The sequence below is a fragment of the Littorina saxatilis genome, linkage group LG12 (assembly GCF_037325665.1).
Source record: "Littorina saxatilis isolate snail1 linkage group LG12, US_GU_Lsax_2.0, whole genome shotgun sequence".
Lineage (NCBI taxonomy): Eukaryota > Metazoa > Mollusca > Gastropoda > Littorinimorpha > Littorinidae > Littorina > Littorina saxatilis.
In genome coordinates this window covers 64357278-64380479 of record NC_090256.1, presented here as the reverse complement: position 1 = coordinate 64380479, position 23202 = coordinate 64357278, and the positions used below count along the sequence as shown (strand labels likewise).

At 44.3% G+C, this 23202-nt stretch overlaps 1 protein-coding gene and 1 non-coding gene across 7 annotated transcripts in view; one reads left to right on the top strand and one right to left on the bottom strand.

The window, feature by feature from the left end:
- LOC138982536 (coiled-coil domain-containing protein CG32809-like) overlaps positions 1 to 23202 on the bottom strand; it is a 175998-nt gene that overhangs the window by 61054 nt on the left and 91742 nt on the right. For all 6 annotated transcript variants that reach the window (XM_070355845.1, XM_070355840.1, XM_070355843.1 and 3 more), the window contains one exon: positions 7476 to 7589. In XM_070355845.1, coding sequence (XP_070211946.1) covers positions 7476 to 7589 — 114 coding nt within the window. The remainder of the gene's footprint in view (positions 1 to 7475; positions 7590 to 23202) is intronic.
- Trnas-gcu (transfer RNA serine (anticodon GCU)) lies at positions 11195 to 11268 on the top strand. Its single transcript has one exon. It is a non-coding gene; the product is annotated as a tRNA-Ser (tRNA).

The window sequence follows — 23202 nt, the reverse complement described above, 5'->3', positions numbered from 1 at the left end:
CAGATAATCAGATAATAATATGAACCTTCTTTGTAAAAAAAAAAAAAAAAAAAATCTCATTATGTACCTTTTGCCTTCAAAATTACACAATCGAATTTTCTTTCAGAAAATAATAACATTTTGCCTTTTTGAGGGAAAGCAACTCCATTTTCGTAATAACAAAAGTCATATTACATACAATGTCTTCAAAGTTAATCATTATCACTATTTCCGGAAGGCACTTGGCCCGTTCATTACACAGAAAGCTGTTGTTGTTGTTGTTGTTGTTGTTGTTGTTGTTGTTGTTGTTGTTGTTGTTGTTGTTGTTGTTGTTGTTGTTGTTGTCTTTTCTTAAATAAGCGTTCAAAGCAGCAGGGGAAAGGTGAAGGGGGTCTATCCCTTTAGGAGGTGCCTTGGAGGTGTGTCAATATTGCCCCACGCCCACCTGTGACCGCGTCCCCGCGAGTGAACGTCAACTCTTTGCCCCACCGAGAGGCACACATGTGTGCATACAACATGCAGCCGTGTGTACATACCTCAACATATCTCCCAACACAGCTCTTTTTCACCGACGATCGGGACTCTTAACACAACCATTTTCTACTGACAGTCGCAACAGATCTTCAGGTTACAGACCTGCGCTCGACAGCACGATTTTTGAAGGCAGAATTAAGGGGTCAAATAAAAAGAAAAAGAATTGCATGTGTTCTTGAGGATTAAAATTCAGTCACGGTCATTGCTTTTGCTGTGTAATACTGCAAAGAGACGCGCGCAAGCGTTTAAATATGAGTCAACAGAACATGCCATAGAACATGCATGTCAGGTGTGTTTTTTGCGAAACCTTTCTCCTGGATCTTGACTATTGTTATAAATACGGAGTGCTTACTTCCTTTTGTAAATTGATCTTGTTACAACCGCTCTGGATTATTCAGTTTTGATTTTCATTACTTTCGCTAATAAAAAGCGGGTATGCAATCAACACAAATGCGATTATCATACTATTGCACGTGACTATAGGCTTCGCTGAAACACTGGCTACCCAATGACCGGTGGAAGCTCTGAAGGCACTTTTCGATCAGAAGTATGCCTTCTAATTCTATCGTCTGAGGTATTTCAAACCGATTCGAACTGACTCGTCAATACCTCATGCGTCACGCCTTCATGTCAAAGCGGGTCGTCCCAAAGGGAAAAACAACACCAAACGTATGGCAACAACTAACAGAAAATTCAGTACAGAATTTCTCAAATGGCTTTGTCAAATACACACAATCAACCAAGAATACTCCTGACCAGGACACCATAAGCAAGAACCGCTCTAACACATAAAATGACGATAAACTGGACGGCAGACCAACATCTTCAGTCAGAAACAGCAACATCTGCACTGCTTTCCTGGATCCTACACCATTGACATTTAACAGTCTATATGTTGACAAGGTGCAGTCAACGTGAGACACACACTATCTGACCTGCACCAAACAATCCACAGTTCACTGCACAGATAACACTTGCTTATTGGTCCATACACGCCATGTCCGGCAAAATACTGCGTACTTGAGTTGATTCTTCTCAGTAATTGTGGTAAAAAGCGTTAAGCGTAGAAAAAATGCTGCGTTCCCATCACAGGAGCTTGTGTCAAAGCGCCGGTCGATCATTATTTACTCCTTCGTCCTTACTGGATCCTTTCTACTACTATAGTAGTACTATAGTAAGGATACAATACGGATGAAGGAATAAATAATGATCGACCGGCGCTTTGATACACTTTTAACTGAGCTCCTGTGATTCCCATCAAACGCAGCCTAACCTTCCATGCATTCCAAAAGAAGGCAAATATCCCAAGAAATACACAATATTCCGTTTTGTCTCACTAAGAATGTTGTGTGTGTGTGTGTGTAAATACTCCACACACGAGAACAATCACAGAATGCTTCAATTCACACATCGACTGAAGAACTTGTCACATCCATCACAATTTCAGCCCGAGTTCAAGTCTACGTCAGTGTTCGAGACACGGCCACGTGACACTCGCTAGGAAGACAAGGGGGCAAGAAGCCTCAGCATCAGCAGCATCAAGAGGCACGAAGTCAATGTTGTTCCCCCCGACTTGTTCATGCCCCCCCCCCCTCCATTGCACGCGGCAGATGCAACGTCAAACATCAAACAGCAAACATCATCCGCACACAACACTTGAGAGTCTGTTGGCCAACATGCATGCCACCACCCCCACCCCCCGCTCTACCTCCCTTCTTCTTCCGTCCTCGGATCTTATACCTGCCTTTTCGAACAGCAGCAGATACTCGTGTGTGCCCACTGATACTAACACACGCCCCCACCCCCATGCTCTGCACACAGACAAAACACACACGCACACAAGCTTACGTAAATATACACAGCATCTGCACCGACGAAAATATACACTGCCTCTAAATATGTGTATGACCTACTTTCAAGCACTGATTTCTTCTGCAGTATTGTCTGTTTTCTTTTCTTTCACAGTAATTTGTTCTCCGAGCAGAATATCTGCTTTTTTCATTGTTTACTCTTTTTCGAGACTGGAATGCACACTTCGACATCACTTCGACAGGAAACCAAGCTGGATTGCAGGATGACTACATTCTAGGTGTATGCATCTCGGCGGTTCATGCAATGATAATCAAAAGCGTTCTGTATTTGTATTGCTGTTTCCCCTATATGAATTTCAACTTGAAAAAAAACCCCACGAGTTAAAAAATAACACGAGTTACAATACGCAAAAATCAATTAATTTGGTGAAACTGCTAGTTGCTAATCAGTTAGAATAAAAAAAATTAATCGTTGATCGCAGCTGGGTGATGGTTAGGATTGAGAGCGAAAAGTTCATGTTTTCATTCGGGTGGCCGAGTGGTAAGTGCACTTGCCTCGGAAGCGAGAGGTTGCGAGTTCGACCCTGGGTCGGGGCGTAAGCAATTTTCTTCCCCTTTTCTTAGCCCAGGTGGTGGGTTCAAGTGCTAGTCTTTCGGATGAGACGAAAAACCGAGGTCCCTTCGTGTACACTACATTGGGGTGTGCACGTTAAAGATCCCACGATTGACAAAAGGGTCTTTCCTGGCAAAATTGTATAGGCATAGATAAACAAGAAATTCCTCCGAGGTAGGAAAAACACCCCCGTCCTTACCATTCTCACTGCCACCAACTGAGAAGGTTATTTCCCTTTGACCATTAATATGTCCCTCTATAAGTCCTTGTAGAATCTTAATCCACCAATAACTCCCTAACCGTGTGTTTGACTGGTCCCAATTTTTGTAAGGACCGTCTCAGGAATGTAAAGAACCTGTTCACCAAGTTTGGTGACGATCGGTCCGTTCATTCTTGAGATCTATATGCGAACACAAACACACAAACAAACAAACACATCGACCGAATCCTATACACACCCCTATACCGGGGGTGTAAAAATGTCCGGTCCACCAAATACCCGTGTGACTTGGAATAATAGGCCGTGAAAAGTAAATATTTGCCGTAATGGCTTGAGATTTACTGGCCGATGTGAATGCGTGATATATTGTGTAAAATACTCCATCTCACACAGCAGAAATGAATATGTAAAGCGCTTAGAGAACGTCAAGCGCTCCCCATATAATATATAAAATGTTCAAAGTCTCAGAACCGGGGTTGTTGACAAAGTATTGTCAAACTGTCTATGTCTTATTTTGGTATATGTCCAAGTGGCAGGATGGTCTTATCCCACGCAAAAGCCTGGGCACAGCTTCTTCTTCTTCTTGGCGTTCGCAGAGGTTACACAATCAGTCCAGCACTGGTGATAAATGTTGTCGTTTTCTCCAACTCCTGTCGACTGCCGTATAGTTTGGTCTGCAAGGGAGTTGGTGACGGCCACACTTCTTTTCGTTCCTCATCTAGTAAGGGACATCGCTGTAAGATGTGTTCCGCTGTTTGGTCCTCTTGACCGCAGGCACAGGTTGGTGATGGCGCCAGCTTGAACTTTCGGTTCATGTGAGCATTGAGCCTGTTGTGGCCAGTACGCAGCCTGATGAGGTTGACTTGCTGCTCTCTGGACATTGTGTGGTAGTCATCTCTGTTTGTCCTTGGCCTCATCAATGCCTTGATGATTGTCTTCTGCTCACTAAAGCTGACACTGTTTTCAGGTTGGTCTTCCACGGCTCCTTCTTTTGCCAGCTCATCTGCCCTTTCATTTCCTGGTATCCCACAGTGTGCTGGTATCCACTGGAGGACAACTCTTCTGGTTTGTCTGACCATCTGTAATGCTTTGGCCAGCTGTGGGAGTTTGTCGTTCTCTAGGGCCTGAAGGACTGAAAGGGCGTCCGAGAGGAAGACAAGGCACAGCTGAGATTGTGAACCGAACATTTTAAATGGCAAGGACTATAATTATAGAAAATCAGTTGTTTACACAGGAAGGAAGATATCTTTACAGTACATTACTCTTTCACGCTAGTCGTCGTTGCTGTTGCCGCTGGTTTTGGCAATAAACACCAAGAAAGGAAATATCGACTTCTCGGACCTACAGAATGCATCTGAAGAACAGCAAAACGGCTTGACACTCATTAATCTGGTGCCTGTTTTTGGGAGGAAGAGAGAGAGAGAGAGAGAGAGAGAGAGAGAGAGAGAGAGAGAGAGAGAGAGAGAGAGAGAGAGAGAGAGAGAGAGAGAGAGAGAGAGAGAGAGAGGAACGGTGATGTAAAAGAACGAAGTGCCCTCTCCCACGTAGGTCGAACATCACAACATGTCCGATTATTTTCTTTCTTGTTACCTTTGCCAATTACCCGTCTGACTGTCCCGGGTCCCTTGATTCATTGATGTGTGACACATGTCAATGACAGCCATAGATCGCGTTAGGCAGTGGAACTAGAATGCTCTCTCTCTCTCTCTCTCTCTCTCTCTCTCTCTCTCTCTCTCTCTCTCTCTCTCTCTCTCTCTGTCTCTCTCTCTCTCTCTCTCTGTCTCTGTCTCTCTCTCTGTCTCTGTCTCTGTCTGTCTGTCTCTCTGTCTCTGTCTCTCTCTCTGTCTCTGTCTCTGTCTCTCTCTCTCTGTCTCTCTCTCTCTCTCACCTCTAACTCAAGCTTTCAAAATGTGCAGCCACCACCAAAAAGGAATCCTCGTCACTGTCACCAAATTGCCACTGACATTGCTCCCATCAGGAAAATATTCCCCTGCTCCCATGACAAAAATATCGTGTCTTGTCAAAACATACCGGGGTGGGCCGGGACATTTTTGGGTTATGTTTGCCGTTCTTTCCTCCCATGAGGATTGGGTCGTTTTTATGATGTGTAGGAGAGAGAAAAAGAGAGATAGAGACAGAGACAGAGAGAAAGAGAGAGACACAGAGAGAAAGAGAGAGAGTGAGAGAGAGAGAGAGACAGGCAGACAGACAAACAGACAGACAGAAGAGAAAGAGAGAGAGAGAGAGAGAGAGGGGCAGACAGACATACAGAGACAGAGACAGAGAGAGACAGAGAGACAGAGAGAGACAGAGAGAGACAGAGACAGAGACAGAGAGAGACAGAGAGACAGAGAGAGACAGAGAAGGAGGCAGGTAGGCAGGCAGGCAGACAGACATACATACATGCAGGAAGAGGGACTACAACAACAATTCAGAGACCCCAGACAGAAAACCGTATCTCAGTGGCTATTAACCTAGCTAAGAATAGCAACGCTCCAAGCCAATTATGGACAAACACAAATGCGAAATGTTGCATGGATAACAAAAGTTTGACATGGCACCACGCAAAGCGAGCATACCAGAAGACCTACCACAAAACCAGCAAACTCTTAATCTACATATCTGACCTCACTCTCAGGATCAATACTGCGACTCGGTAGTATCTTCAGCCTAGACTCCTCCAAGGACTTTCCTGATGGCTACAAGACCGCCTATAATTAATCAGAGGTCAGCCCTTCGATCTCATTTAGACAGGATCAGCAGCTTGTGGGGGGAAGAGGTCGCTCCATTAGCAGGGGACACAGACAGGGTCCAGGCAGTTCCGGAGATTCTTAAGACGACCTCCATCTCCACCCCACCCCCCCACCCTTCCCCAACCACCGCCACCACTACTTCCCAGGGCCATGTACGTCCCTGCTTCTAATCTAAGCTTTATGCCCTGTGGGGGTGTGAGCCTGATGAGAAGAAGACTACAAAGATTTCGGACACACGGATCGGCCCTGGAGTGCATAGTTTCGAAACTGGAAGGAATACAGGAAGGATCGAAGGAGGGTATGGGAAGAGAGAGTCTGTACGTGTGTATGGGGGTGGGGGGTTGGGGGGGGGTGGGAATGGGGGTTGGGTTAGTCTCAGGGGAAGCTGGAAGGAACAGACAAGGTACGGCTCTACGTGAGTTAAAAGAAAAATAAATGTAAAAAAACAGTTCTTAATGAGAGAAAGAACGTTGTATATCAAGCTAGTGATGGCGTCAATAAATGATAAACACAACTTTGGCAGTGCGTGCGTGCGCGGTGCATGCGTGTGTGTGTGTGTGTGTGTGTGTGTGTGTGTGTGTGTGTGTGTGTGTGTGTGTGTGTGTGTGTGTGTGTGTGTGTGTGTGTGTGTGTGTGTGCGTGCGCGCGAGTGTGCGTGATTTTAGATTTTTTCCTTGCGTTACAAGCTTAAAACTTTGTGCTTCCCAACATGATTAGTATCATCAAAGAAGGCCGTTTTTCAGGCAAGATCGACCTCCACGCCGCGTTTAGCTCAATGCCAAGCCGACCTTTCTTCTTTCTTTACATCCAATTTCACACTAACAGCCCATTTTATGTAAAATCATGGGCGCTATTTCCACATAAAACAAACTCATAATATCCCAAATCAGAGCGCAACTCCTGGGAAGCGCACCGTGATCAAATGGGGCGCTACTCCCTGGAGGCATTCCAGAGTGATGGCCCTTGCTTTTCTTCACTGTTTTTCTTCTCCTCGTTAGTAGCTTGATAAAAGTTTATTTAGAGCAAAGTTGAAAAAGTGTATCATCTGAGATTTTTTCTTAAGGTTTGAGCGGATTCCGAGGTCAAGACAAGAGATCCGAAGGAAGGGAAGGAAAGCACAATGATTACACATGTAATGAACGGAACAGACTTGAAAAGGGGCTAAAATGAAAAGCCAAAGAAGTGCCAACATTTCAAAACAAAAGCAAAAACAATACATGTAAGGAAATGAAATAACGGGGAAGGGTGTGAGATTGAAGATTGGACACAGAGAGAAAAAGTGTGTGTGTGTGTGTGTGTGAGTGTGTGTGTGTGTGTGTGTGTGAGTGTGTGTGTGTGTGTGTGTGTGTGAGAGCGTGCGTGTGTGCGTGCGCGAGCTTGCGTGTGTGTTTGTGTGCGTGCGTGTATGCATGCGTGCATTCGTGCATCTCTGCAGCGGCACTTAACTGCAAAATGAATTTCACTTAAACGTCTTATAACGAAGAAAAAGGAGTGAAAGTCGAAAGTCGATGCCAGAAAAACGACCATTAATACAAACTACAAACAGCACGATGAGGTTCACTCACCCGCTCAGCGGCAGTGGTTGCATGGAAGGCAGCCATTCCGGTGATTTTGTCAGCATACTGGGGGTACCGGTTGGCCAGCAGTTCGTAAAAGGCTTCTCGCTTCCTTTCCGTATCCTGAAAAACATAACAAAATTGTATGAATAAATGAATAAAGAAAACAAGTTCAAGAAATGACTGGAATATTCTCTCCGCTTCAACAAAAAGAAAAATAAACGTACAGCAAGAAATCAGACTGACGTCGTCTCCTGGCTTCACACGCAAGTGACAGTAAATGTGACAGACATCAACAAAAAGAAAAGCAAAGTGTAATCATTTCCCTTGCTTCAACATAAAGGACAGACATACAGCAACAAATCAGACAGGTTCAGTTTGGTTCCATATTAGTGACGAAAATGTGACAGAAATCAACAAAAAGTAAATCGGAGTGAAATATTCCACACTCGATAAAAACAAAAGAGGAAAAACACTGAAAAAAAGACATTGTCTGCAATACAAATTAACATCATTTTGCCGAAGATTCTCTGCGATTGTTATTTTAGAGCTTTTCTTATAATTGCGCCTTAATTCTTCAGCTTCCACCTGCAAGATATTTATAAAACAAAAATGGAAACTATTGTGAATTTGTGTGTGTGTCGACATGAAAAGATTGTTGAATATTTGCGTGTCTTACATTTCGCCCCTACTGTACGCAGTTTTCTTTGGACTACAGTTTTTCCCACACATAGGTTTGATGTTCAAATGATGATAGGGGAGATCACGCTGACATTACAGCGAATGCATGAATGAGATGAAAAGAAAGATACAACACACTGCATGAGCAAGAAAGACGGGTAAAAGGGTGAACATACAGGGTCAGGAGCATGTTTGCTTCCCAGGGTGGATGAAGGGGAGAGAGAGAGAGAGAGAGAGAGAGAGAGAGAGAGAGAGAGAGAGAGAGAGAGAGAGAGAGAGAGAGAGAGAGAGAGAGAGAGAGAGAGACACACACACACACACACACACACACAGACCGAGACTGAGAGAGCGAGACCACGAGAGTGAGAGAGAGACAGAGAGAGACAGAGAGAGAGACAGAGAGAGAGAGAGAGACAGAGACAGAGACAGAGACAGAGACAGAGACAGAGTGTGCACAGTAATTCTTTATGACATCATATATCACAGCTGAGAGCGTGCTAGTGTTTACGTGAGCGTCAACTGAGTTTGCTGGCTTTTCTGTTTTGCTTGCTCAGTTGCGTCTCTCATTCAAATGGATATTCGCTGGGTCAGAAAAGATATGACAATGTCAAAATTACATCGACACCCGCTGAAAGGGCTGATAGATTTCTTTGGGAACGAGCACACATAGCTACGAGGGATATGCACCAATGTAACCTTGGACGGTACGAGAGAAGATGCACGATGACAATGAAAGACCACAGTATAACCAACTTAACGACTTGTTGTAAGACCTCCCCCGACCCCCATACTCACCCCCGACCCCCCCCCCCTACACACACACACACACACAGACATACACGCCCTCCCCCCGACACACACACACACACACACACACACACACACAGTATAACCACCTCATGATATTTGTAAAACAGCTCTCCCCTGACCCGCCCCGCCCCCCCCCCCCCCCCCCCAACTAACATCAACTTCCCCGACCCCCATCCCGATAATGACCCAAACTCCCCCCCCCCCCCCTCCCCCGACGGACCTAGTAATCGATTCCACAGCGTAAGTTCAACATTCATGGACACTGAAGACACGATGACACGCGCGCCTACCTGGCGCTGCTCTGTTCACCTTCTTCAATTCTCACTCTACATCTCCCCCCCCCCCCCCCCATCTTGCCCAAAATATTGACTGTGGACTCGAGCACGACACAAAGACACATTCGCGGCTCTCTGCCGTTTACCGTGGGAAAGATTATCAAATAATCTGCCCTGAGTCCAGCTGCGGCTATCTTGTTGGTTTCATAAACCCCTCTCTCTTTCCTCTCGGTCAACCATTTACATGTGACGAGCAAGCGTTTTGACAAGAACAAGTGGGTCCAAGGGAGGTTTGGCTGGGATCGGGCAACCTAACAAGAACTCGTGTTGCGGGCTTTGTGTGTACCTGACGACTTTCAAAGTTCTCTTCTGTTGTTTCCTATCATTCGAAAAGCAGACGTACGTCTACCGAGCTGTGAGAAAGTACTTTTATTTTTATCAATTCAGTTACAGAACTACCGAAGCCTGTCAGAATGAGTAAACTAGACAATGTTACAAAATAAACCACCAGCGTGCCACGACTCACATACTCCTATCACCCCACACCCTCCCTCTCCCAACAACTCCCCCCTCCCTAACAACAACAACAACAACAACAACACACACACACACACACACACACACACACACACACACACACACACACACACACACACAAAAGACCCAAAACAAAACAACTAACACCAACACCATCCCCTGTACTGTCCATTAAACGCTCTCGAGATGATTCCGACCGCTTTACTAACGACTCTCCGTCAAAACCAAAGCGCATCTCGGACCTAAACACCACTCCTTTACCCGTGTGACTTGGAATAATAGGCCGTGAAAAGTAGGATATGCGCCGAAATGGCTATTGCCAAAACCTCATGATTGATAATTACCATTTTCACGTGTTTATTACTAATTTTCACAGGAAAATTACTATTTTTCCCGGAATAATTACTAACTTTCACCTGTTAATTACTAATTTTTAGTTTTGGCTCACTTCCTGACGGATTGCTAGTGCCAAAACTAAAAATTAGTCATTTTCCGAGTAACTAACAGGTGAAAACAGTAACTGACAGCGTTAATTAGTAATTATCACGTGATAATGGGTAACCCCAGGTTTTGGCACTAGTAAGCCGTCATAGGGCTTACTAGTGCCAAAACCTCATAATTGTAATTATCAAGGGAAAATTAGTAATTTTCCCTTGATAATTACCATTTTCACGTGTTTATTACTAATTTTCTTTTCCCGGAATAATTACTAACTTTCACCTGTTAATTACTAATTTTTAGTTTTGGCTCACTTCCTGACGGATTGCTAGTGCCAAAACTAAAAAAATAGTAATTTTCCCGTGAAAATGAGTAACTAACAGGTGAAAACAGTAACTGACAGTGTTAATTAGTAATTATCACGTGATAATGGGTAACCCTAGGTTTTGGCGCTAGTAAGCTGTCATAGGGCTTACTAGTGCCAAAACCTCATAATTGTAATTATCAAGGGAAAATTAGTAATTTTCCCTTGATAATTACAATTTTCACGTGTTAATTACTAATTTTCCCGGGAAAATTACTAACTTTCACCTGTTAATTACTAATTTTTAGTTTTGGCTTACTTCCTGACGGATTGCTAGTGCCAAAACTAAAAATTAGTCATTTTCCCGTGAAAATCACTAATTATCCCGTGAAAATGAGTAACTAACGAGTGAAAACAGTAACTGACAGCGTTAATTAGTAATTATCACGTGATAATGGGTAACCCCAGGTTTTGGCACTAGTAAGCCGTCATAGGTCAGAGACCCCCCGCGGGTTAGGGGGAAGAATTTACCCGATTCGCTCCCCGGCATGTCGTAAGAAGCGACTAACCGATTCTGTTTCTCTTTTGACCCTTGTTAAGTGTTTCTTGTATAGGATATAGTCAATTTTTGTACAGATTTGAGTCAAGCAGTATGTAAGAAATGTTAAGTCCTTTGTACTACCGGCCCCCGTAGCGCAGTGGTTAGCGCATCGGGCTGCTGGCCGGGAGGTCGTGGGTTCGAATCCCATCAGGGTCATGTGGGTTTTTCGGGCTACGGTCGGCTCCTACCCAGAGTGGAAGTGCTATGGTTCCTATGGGAAGGCTGGGATCACACAGCCGAGTGTCATTCACTTCACGAATGCGACGCTGAAGGTGCTCAGATTCTGTTTACCTAGCAGTTCTCGGGCCTGGTTGACACTAGGATATATTATGACAGTAAGCGTAGATTGCTGCCCTGTCACGTAGTCTCAAAAACCAAATTGGAAATCCAAAGCATCATCATAATCATCCTCATCTCATTAATCATTGGAAATCCAAAGCATCATCATAATCATCCTCATCTCATTAATCATCCAAAAAATATAAATTATCCTTGCTCTTGTGGCCCTTCATGCCCGGAGCTCTCATGGTGACCTTGGTCTCAGTGTTCCTGTTCGATCCTTCCCTGAATAGTAGTTCTGCTGTCAGTCTTCAACGTGTGACGTTTTGGGGGGTCGACGGAGGGACGTGGTGGCGGTCTGCTTTCTGGAGGGGACCCTCACTCAGTCTGGCTCCGCGACTTAAAAGTCAATGTCGTTTGTAGGGGGCAGCGTCCGTTAGCTCGGGACAGACCCACTACTGAACACCGTCGAAGTGACTCAGCAGAAGTGCAGGGTAGCCTACCGCAGCGACCCGACATCCCCCCCCCCCCCCCCCCCCCTGGAGCGTCTGTAAAATCGACAAGTCTGGCAGCGGAACGAAATTCAGAGGTGGTTGGAGCAGCGAGTGCAGGGACGGGGCGGTGTGAGAGCACAACGGGACAACGGAACAGGTGTAAGGACAAAAAAAAAAAAAAAAAAAAAAAGTCCTTTGTACTGGAAACTTGCATTCTCCCAGTAAGGTAATACATTGTACTACGTTGCAAGCCCCTGGAGCACAAGAAACAATTGTTTCTTGTTCACAAAAGCACTAATCAAAAAATTGCTTCAATAGTACACTATGACCTTACTGGGAGAATGCAAGTTTCCAGTACAAAGGACTTAACATTTCTTACATACTGCTTGACTCAAATCTGTACAAAAATTGACTATATTCTATACAAGAAACACTTAACAAGGGTAAAAAGAGAAACAGAATCCGTTAGTCGCCTCTTACGACATGCTGGGGAGCATCGGGTAAATTCTTCCCCCTAACCCGCGGGGGGTGGGAGATAACTCAAATCAAAGTTATTTTTCAGCAAACTGAGTATGTTGATGGTAATACTTTTACACTGTCTTCTTCTTGTTCTGTGTTCGTGGACTGAAACTCCCACGTACACTCGTGTTTTTGCACGAGTGGAATTTTACGTGTATGACCGTTTTTACCCCGCCATTTAGGCAGCCATACGCCGCTTTCGGAGGAAGCATGCTGGGTATTTTTGTGTTTCTATAACCCACCGAACTCTGACATGGATTACAGGATCTTTTCCGTGCGCACTTGGTCTTGTGCTTGCGTGTACACACGAAGGGGGATAAGCCACTAGCAGGTCTGCACATAAGTTGACCTGGGAGATCAGAAAAATCTCCACACTTAACCCACCAGGCGGCCGCAGCCGGGATTCGAACCCTCGACCTTCTGATTAAGAGGCCGACGTCTTACCACCCCGCCACAGCGCCCGTCTTACACGGTCTGATTCTTATAGAATATATAGAGTCGAAGTGAGAAACAAAATGCTAGTAATAACATAAGACCAAAACATTATTTGGCAAACGAGTCCGTACCACGGAACCACACACACCAATAAAACAAACTCCACTGTTACCGCCCAACGAATATGGAACGCCAGATACGCCATGTTTCTGCGGAATTACGCGAGGACATTTGAACCAATCAAAGACGAGTATAGCTCGAAAGTCCTCGCGTAATTCCTCGAGGAATTGCGCGAGGACATTAAAAGTCCGGCCGGAATTGCTGACCAATCTCTCTCTCTCTCTCTCTCTCTCTCTCTCTCTCTCTCTCTCTCTCTCTCTCTCTCTCTCTCTCTCTCTCTCTCTCTCTCTCTCTCTCTCTCTCTCTCTCTCTCTTACTGAACACTTGCTCTAGTCATCGTTTTACCAAGAACAAAATACGAAAAAACAACTGCTTGTCCCAATCTAGTATATAAATATACCTCCTACGTTTCATTAACACCCCCCCCCACACACACACACACACCCCTCTCCCCCACATCGTCCCGAGTTGCTTTTGTGTATCCTAAGCAAAAAGGCATTAGCGACAGAATAAAACGAGGCGTTCTTAAACGTATAATATCATCAAACGCAAGAAAAACCTACACCCTTTAAGCGTAGTATTACCTGTAATCCAGCGCCGAATGACAGGCGCCGGTGCACAGGTGGAGGTGCCAAAGATCGATTTTCAATCGTCACAACGTCCATAGGTATGTTCCTCGAATCTCCACGTAAGAAAGTTCTGTTCCCTTGTTCTTCTCGTAAGAAAGGTGTGTTCCCCGTTTCTTCACGTAACGTAGGTCCGTTTTCCTGTTCTTCGCGTAGTGCAAATCCGGTCCCGGGTTCTTCGCGTAATATAGATATCTTTCCTGGTTCTTCACATAGGATAGATCTTTTCTCTGGTTCTTCACGTACAATAGTCCGGGCTACACGACGCTGGACACTCCGACTCGAAGTCACCGAGTCCGAATCTCTCCCACGCACATCATGTCCTCCCCTCCACACAGGCACACACCCATTTTCCACGAAACGTTTGTCGAAATATTCACCTAGCAGGAAACGATGTTCCCTTCTTGGTGTTAAGGTAACCCAGGAGTTGTCTGCAGGCACTGTTGATTGTCCGACAGGAGTTACCGATCTCGCCCTGCGAGTGTCAGGGTATCCGAATTCACGCACTCTTCCGGCAAAACCATGACTTTCATCAAGGGACAGTCTTCTAGACCTAGGAGCATGTAGTTCTTGGTATCTTAAAAGGTCACGTCCCTGTCTTTCCGTTGGCCCCATGTGGAAGTGGAAGGGTCTTCTCGAAGGTTCTCGGTATCCTCTGTCTACACAATCTGTGTGTCTTCTCGGAAATGTCTGATACTGTACCCGAGGTTCTTGGTGTCTCTGAAGCAACGCTTCATGTCTCCCGAAGGGGGCCTGGTCAAAACGTTTTGGAATTCTTCTTAATGACTCATGAAATCTGTGAAAATCCGCAAATCTTTCTTCCTCGGTTTGCGCGCTGAATTGCCCAGACGCTTGTCTTAAGGATGTTCTGAAACCAACACGGCTTTTCCTCCAAAAATCAGCTGGGTTTCTTGCCGAAGCGTATAGCAGACGGGGAGCACTGTATGAATGCTGCCTATTAAGAGAAAGTCCACGATCTGTCTCATGTCTCCTGAAATCTACCAGGCGTCTCTCGTAGGGGTACTGGGCATAGAAAGGATCACGTGGACGCAGCTCCTGGAATAGTTCTCCAACAGCTTCACGTCTTCTCAACTCCACTTGGCGTCTTCGAAGAGAAGACGGCAGCTGAGAATTACGGGTACTGAGAACGGGTGGTCCCAGATCCACACGGCGTCTTCTGAAATCTGAGCGACGTTCTGGAGACGGGTGGGGCGCGAAGTGGGCGCTGAGAGACACCCGGGGTCGTCTGCTGGGTGGCAAGTAGCGGTATCTACCCGAGGTGGACGAACTGCTACCTTCAAGTCCGCCGCTGGGAGTCTTCTTCAGTATCCCTCTCAGGGGTCTGCGTAGCGAGGAGGGGGGTTCTGTACACTGTGTGGAGGGGTATGGACGGGGTGGGTAAAGGTCGGGCGATGGCGGGTAGATTGAGCGTTTGGTGCTGGCGCTCCCTCCTAGGCAGCCAGTCAGCCACTTTTTCATTCTCTGAACATCTCATATAGTGGGCATGTGCTGTGGGCATGTGCTGTGGGCATGTGCTGTGGGCATGTCCCCTCCAACGCAGCTACCCTAATAGTTTGTTTGTTTTTTTCTCTCAAATGTTCATCATGTTGGCGTATGCTCTTTTGTTTTTACTATTGTATCGTAACTGTAAGGAGTTTATGGTTGTATGCATGGTATCCACACCAGGAAAATAAATAAAAATGGCAGTTATGCTATATGGCGGAATTCATTCGTGTTCTGTCTTGTTCTCTTGTTCTCGATTTCCGGGAAATTGATCAACAACTGTGAAGATTGTGCCTCTCATCTGTGTGTTCAAACTCCCTTTGAATAAAAACACATTCGTATTCAACGACCTTCCGCTTGCGCATGACACTCCTCAATTCCACAATGAGTCAGCGAGTCGTGCTCGTATTCTCTCGTTTAAGCTGAATAAATGTTTCTCCTTTTCTAGAAGGCAAACTGCCATCCAGTGTTATGATTCTCCCACTTTTGTTCGGTGAGGATAACCGCATATGGCACACACTTCTCCACAAGCTATCGTCAAAATAATGTCGTTTCCTATACCGCTGGTCAGCCATCATTTTGCTGATGCGTGTCCTAATGTCATACACAGACAGCATACCACAGTGTCATCCCGATGACAAGCACAACGGCTACACCGATTTTGGTGTTCACAGATTTAAGTATAGCTTTTCGGCACACGGATTACGATGAATACAATTCATGATATATTTTTAAATTCTGCACCACACAAGTCATAGCAGATTTCGTTGATGGTTAACGATGGTTAACGATCCACATTTCACACAGGTAACTAGGCTGGACCAGTCACGTGACCAAGCTGCTTCGTGTAAAATCGAACTTCGAATGTTGTCATGCAGACATGCTTTCCTGTTTGCACCAAATCATCCAGACTTTGAATAAGTCAAACCGTTCATCGCGTACATCCTGACCTTAAGTGGACTGGAACCAGAGCAAAAACACCCATCAGTCACTGTAATAACACGATGCCCAATTTAGGAAGATCAGTTGTTCTCCCTTCACTGTGTCATCGACAGTCTGCGTAAACAAAGGGTGGCGTCACTCTCGTATTCATAAAGTCAGTTGGGGAAAAACGTCAGTCAAATAAGTTCACAGGAAATCTGAATTCTTCAATTCACTTGTACCACTGAACTTGCCTTTGATTTTCACAAAAGTCATTATGTCACTTCAACGCAGTTGATTCCACAAGTCACAGGATTCTTTCATCCGATGGGATCACATGTAAGGCAGTCTAACACAGTTCTTCAACAAATTATGCACGTGATGCATTCTAAATCAGAACTTGTCCACTGAACACATCTTTACATTACACAGCGAACACGGCAGTACAGCAGGCCTGTCAAGACCACAAAGAACAAGTCCATTTACTGTGCCGTCTTCATGCAGGTTTTAGATGTCACCCAGAAGACATCAGGCAAGGCACAGGAATGAATACAGTGAAGCAAAACAGCGGTTGCACGTGGAATCCTCCAAGAGTTAGAAGCGAAACACAATATGGTGTCAAACAAGACAAGATTCAACCTCCGGACCCAATCAGACCAGGCATCCACGCGTACCATGAGAGTCTGTGATCATCTTCGAATACGATGGACGTACAACATGACTGTACAACTGTACGGCATCACACGTACACTGATCAGCCTTTTTTAGCCTCTTCCAAGCACAAGCGTATACTTCCAAACAACTATGTCATTGTCAACACGACAGCTTTACTGAGCTGCCATAAAAAGAAATCGATTAGAAAACAAACTTTCCCTATGAAGAAGACAAAGTCTGAACATCATGCGACGGAAACAAAAATTCCATCACATCTCGTTCTACCGTCACCTCACGGTTTCATCCTGAGAGGCTACCCGGACTGAACCACCTTCACAGAAAGAATGGGTCTATCCGAAAAAATGGCGTGGCAAAACATGGTACACACCACAGCAGCAATTTCGAGATCACTATAATACTGGCAAAGTGGCAGTACACACGCACGATTATGCCGGAAGGGAGATTTAACACGCAGCAAGTTTCCCAAAGGTACAGTCCCGCGCCCTCTCCCCTTTGATCTAAAGTCTTCATCTCATCCCCTTTCAACCATAGTCCACAACCCCCCTCCCTCCCGCCCCCAATTTGACCGCCTCTTGCCAGGTGGTCACGTCCATCCATTCATTCCTCACACCGCTTCCCTTTCATTAGGGCAACGTAACCGTTTGCAACGGTGGTCACTCTTGTTTAGCAGTGAAAAGCTGTTGCCCAGTCTGTGGGTCATGCCGGTGTCACGATTTCATCTTTCGCCTGTGTACATATTTCCCCCTCGACATATACTCAAGACTGAAATGTTGTTTCCTGGTAAAATTAAGAAGTGAAATTATTTATGGACGAAAAACATGTCAGTTTCTTGCATGTGAAGAAAATTGGTGGTAAAATTTAATAGATTTCACCCCCAAAATCGAATTCTTCGAAAACGTGTACTGAGTGGTTACGTCCCTAGAGTAAAAAGGAAAACATTTTAGGATGAATCAAATTTCTAAGTTAAATAAAACAAATTGGTTGGACAAATTTGGCCCCATGAATGTAAGGTACACAAGGTCGCTCATCAGTACTATCAGGGACCTATATCTAATATAGGTCTATGGTACTATCGAAGGGTGTTTTTTTTGTTCAGTGTAGAGTGCAGATTTTGGCTGACGACTCGCACCCACTCAGACCGGAATTTGACAGTAGACGGACAGACAGGAGCAACAGAAAAGTCAGATTCAGACAACCAACCGCAAGATCCACACGCTACAGAAATTCGTTCATTCCATCTGCAATTCACATCTTCAATTCTCAGGTGGGGCGGTAGATGCTGGTGTTGTCGCTCTGATGCACGGGGTCATTGTTCTGTATTGTTTCAGTATTGTTGATTTTGTTTTGCATGATTATATACTCTTATTCTACTCTCTTAGACAATATGTGATAACCGGCAAGGTGCTGACTTTCGTTTGTGCATTGTTGATGGTGAATGCATGTTAATTTATTTTTAATATACTTTCTTATGTGATAACCAATGTGCTATATTTTCTCAGGACAAAGAACAAATGTTTATTTTGAATGTTTTATGTATGTTATTATTACGGACACAAACGCTCAGCAATGCAATTTCTCTTTTAGAGATTAATAAAGTTATTGTATTGTATTATTGTATTGTATTGTATTATACTAGATCAACGAGGCCGAGAAGCGAAATATCAACACGGCGAAAGATGAAAACGTCACACCGGCAAGTGCCAACCGACACAGACAGGGGATTAACACTGGCTGACAACTTATGCTAGCTGACGTAACGAGTAACGGCTGCCACAAGAACGCGGAGGATAATACTAATGAAAATAGAGGCGGATTATGTTACGCCCAGTAAACATAGTAGAAATTTTATGTTAACTGGTGGTTTTTTTAATTAACGGAAGCAAAAGTTATGCCGAACTTTGCGAAGGCGAGAAACAGGAGCGCGTGATAAACGGTAATTTTTGTTTCGCAACCAAGCCAATTTTGTACGAGTGAAGATATTTTACACAATACAACACAGTACAATAGGTTGCATTGTCTTGGACGTTCCCTTTTTCATCTTTTATTATTATTATTGATTTGGCAACGTAGAAGTATCTATATATATATATACGACTTGTGTCTGTCTGTGTGTGTGTCCGCGATGCACGCCCAAGGTTCTCGATGGATCTGTTTCAAATTTGGTGGGCATATTCAGGTAGACCCCGGACACAACCTGCTCGATGAGATATTTCAACACGTGCTCTCAGCGCGCAGCGCTGAACCGATTTTTGTTTTTCTCTGGATCCATTCCCAGTAACTCTTCCTTATCTTCTCCAGTGTTTTCAGCGTTAATCTCCCTTCCTTCGTGTGGCGTCAATCCATATTCCCGTTTCTATTTTTAGAAGGTCACTGTCGACAACGCTCAATCCATATTCCCGTTATACTATTTTTACTCTTCTCCAGTGTTTTGCGCGTTTATCTCCCTTCCTTCGTGCGGCACAGCCGGGTATTCGGTTCAACTTCTTCCCGGCGAAGCCGTACCCGGCGAAGCGGGTATTTATCTAGTATAATATATATCTCTTTCGATTTTTTTTTCGGACAATGAATGCGTCTGGTTTCCGTTTCATTCCCTCGAAACACAAGGAGATTTTACTCCACCCATTAAATCTTGTCAGATTCAATCGGCAAATTCGGTTACAGTATGGACGAAGGCTATCCATTATGTGGCTTTTATCTTGTCATTCTGCCGAAGGAACGAATACTATGGGAAACCATTCAGAGCGGAAAAAAACTGTCACTTTTCGTTTCTCCTCTCACTTCGCTTTATTTTGCTTCACTGACAGATCAATAACCAAAAGCAACCTCCGTAGGAATCAATATTTCAGTGACTCAACATTTCGGTAATAAGAACTATAGGAAATCATTCAGAGTGACAAAACGTGAGGCATTCTTTTCGTTTTTCTTTCTGCTTATAATAACCTCACCAACGCCAAAATGAATTGACAGTCTACATCAGTGAAACTCATAATTCGCTATATGAAAGCCCCCTATAACGAGTATGACTAAGGAAAAACTGCTAGTGTAGCACTACTTTCTTTATTTGGTGTTTAACGTCGTTTTCAACCACGAAGGTTATATCGCGACGGGGAAAGGGGGGAGATGGGATAGAGCCACTTGTCAATTGTTTCTTGTTCACAAAAGCACTAATCAAAAATTTGCTCCAGGGGCTTGCAACGTAGTACAATGTATTACCTTACTGGGAGAATGCAAGTTTCCAGTACAAAGGACTTAACATTTCTTACATACTGTTTGACTAAAATCTTTTAAAAAATTGACTATATTCTATACAAGAAACATTTAACAAGGGTAAAAAGAGAAACAGAATCCGTTAGTCGCCTCTTACGATTTGCTGGGGAGCATCGGGTAAATTCTTCCCCCTAACCCGCGGGGGGTTAGTGTAGCACTACACAATTCTACCATTGCAATCCAATGAATGATGAAACTTCTGTGTCGTACCACAAGAAACAGAAGTACTTGCGTTGATTAAGCTACCTACGAATACAGAGGGTCAAACTCGGGGTCAACATCATTTGAAAAAATATCCAAGCTCCAAACTGTAACTAGCCTATATAAACTAACTTATTTTCACTCGAAACAAGGACACAGTCACACAGAATTCACGGATCTCACCACCTTCTGACTGAACGCCTTGAAATATAGCCCCACAAAGCAAGAAACTCTTCGCTGAAACACTGAAACAAACCTACAAAGTAACTTAATTCCATTCGAATCCACAAAAGAAATCATACGTATTCACACATCTTACAAACTTCAGATTGAACAACTGCACCATCTTCTGGGACGGCCTCGAACACATTCAAAGCTTCTGAGCTTTGCAAAGTATTCCTCTTTTTTTGTCTCGGCCAGCGTGGTGGATGAGGAAGGCTCACGAAGAAACTCTGCCGGATAGCCTCGAACAGAGACGGAACAGATATAGAAAGCATCCCGACGAATGTTCGTGAAGTATCTCCACACAGATCTGCAATGGTTCCAATGGCCGATGCTAACAGTTCTCTGAAGCTCCGTCCCTCGTCAAATTACTCAGGTATTTTATACCAGCCTACCCCACTCCCCTGCCTGACAAGAACAAAGCGATTTCGACGGGATGATACTTTATTGCGGTGGGCTTCTGGCAGCCTGCTTTCCGTTTTAAGGTTCAGACAGTTCCATGGGCTTGTAATTGCTGCAAGCGCTTTCCGGAACGCATGTAGCAACAAACACTATGCACATTACGTGGACGAGGCTTCAGGAGTCCTGGCATGTCTTAAAATCCGATGTAAGACTGTCGTCATCAAATCTGAGAAAGGTGTGAACACGCACAGGAAATAATTTGCGTAAAACAATTAGCCCTTGAGAGCTTCTTCTGGCGTCAAATTTAAAATTCTTATGGACTTCAGTTGAACATCACATTGTGCAAAGACAAGCACACTAGTCAGCATATCCACAACAAGAATCAAATAATAAGCTTCCCGTAAGATCCAATTGCAACCTCTAACAAAGCCGTTTAAAAGTATACGAGGTTAAAGATTGCATTGTACATAGTCAAACAAATAATTCAGTACTTTCAGTTTTGCGAATCCCGTCAGAAAGCAAGATTCGACCATTAAGACGCACACAGCCAAGACAGTGCCAGATTCACAGTCGGCGGTAACAAATTTGCACCAATTGAACGTGTAACGAAAAACATCTTCACATTAAAAGTTCAGCCCGTCACACGGAAATACGCAAAAGCTCTTGTTCTACATTCGGGTGAAGTCAGTCGGCTTCGATTACTCTTCTGCAGTTCCAGCGTTCATGCAAAGCACGTGCTGGTTCTAGGTCACAATTAGCTTGAGATGCTTCTATCCTGCTTTTATTTTTCGCCTGTCAGTGTAACAGGCTGCTATGGTGTCGAGTTCACACAAAGAAGTCTGCAACGCATATACACTGCACAAAAAGCTAAGAGTAATCGGAAACAGTGAGAATGTACACAATGTTAGGAAGACACGTTCAAAGAGAAGTGTACACCGCATATACACACTACACAAAAACGGGTCGAAAGAACAAAACCTGAACAGTAACGATAAGTAAGAATTGACGCACGGCAAAGAAGGCGCTTTTACACAGAATTTAGTCTGAAAAACTCACAAAAATTTTTTCAAAAATAGGTTCGATCGATAACGAGAAGAACTATTATAATATAACGCACGGTAAAAACATAAGACGCATCTCAAAAACAGGTCAAACGAGCAATGTCTGATCGGTGTCGGCAAGAAATGGAGAACGAATAAAATTATATAATATATATTCGTTCTGCAATAAAGAAGGCGTTTTCAGAACGTGTTCTTGACTGGCATCATCTTGACGCGAAAGAAAGAGGGAAAGTTGTTGTCATTGTTCAAGTTTCGGCTATACCTGTTTCCTCGCGGTCTCTCGTTTGTTTGCCGATGATATGCAACATGCCAACAGTTGTCATGCCCGCCAAAAGCCTTGCGGTTAAATTCTTTCTTTTGGCTCAGACACACACAGTCCACGCTAATGTGTGCTGAAGAGATACAATTCAGTATAAACAAAAACGGCTTCAGGCTTGGAATTCTTCTTTGCAAGCCAAGCAGTTAACACAGACGGCTAAAACCTTACATTCATAAAAAAAACAACCCGATGGATGTCGAAAAAGTTAAAAGTTGTCCATTCTTCTATCGCCATGAAAACGTCTTAGACATATCTCAGTCTGAATCCGATGCTCTATAGCTAACTGTGTTAACAAATGCACACAATACGCAAAAGTATCATTGATATTTCTTGGCATTGTAAACTCTTGTCGAAAACCTGAGGCTGCCGGGAACGGTGGGGGGAGTTTGAGGGAGTGCTGAAGAGGAGGTGGGGGGGGGGGGGGTGGTGTATGGAGGGAGTTGGGTTGAGCTGGAGGGAGCAAGATGATAAAGGCCCACAGAACTGTTTTACGCAAAAATCAATCTTTTCTTAAATCAGCAGCATCAGTCCTCCCACCCATTCATTTGACCTTGGGCATTGAATTAATACAGATAACATACATACATTTGACCAAGACTAATTCTCTTCGACACTCGCGTGCACAAAGGACATTACAACGAACGTCTGGGTCTCCGAGAGGATGCCTATGGCGGTGCACAAACCAACCCCTCGCAAACCTTCGGTTTCGCCCAGACACCAGATGCGGCTTCTAATAGTTAGGGAGACTTAGTTCCTATCTGACCCCGAGCAATGGAGCCCAATATTCATAGAGAGGACCTGGGGTCTGCGCCGACAGCCACCACCGATTTTGTCTTGTCTGCTAGAAAAAAACACCGTGTCGCGCTTCCGGTTTTAAATATCAGGCTTTATTCAACACAAGAAATTCTGATATTTAAGAGTCTTTGCGTGCAAATTAAACTGCATGGATTTAAAAAATCAAAAATCTGTTTTCCAAATAACTTGATCAAATTGACTATAGTCCGGGTTTTTTAAAGTGTTTTTCTCCAGCTTTGACGCAGTTTATA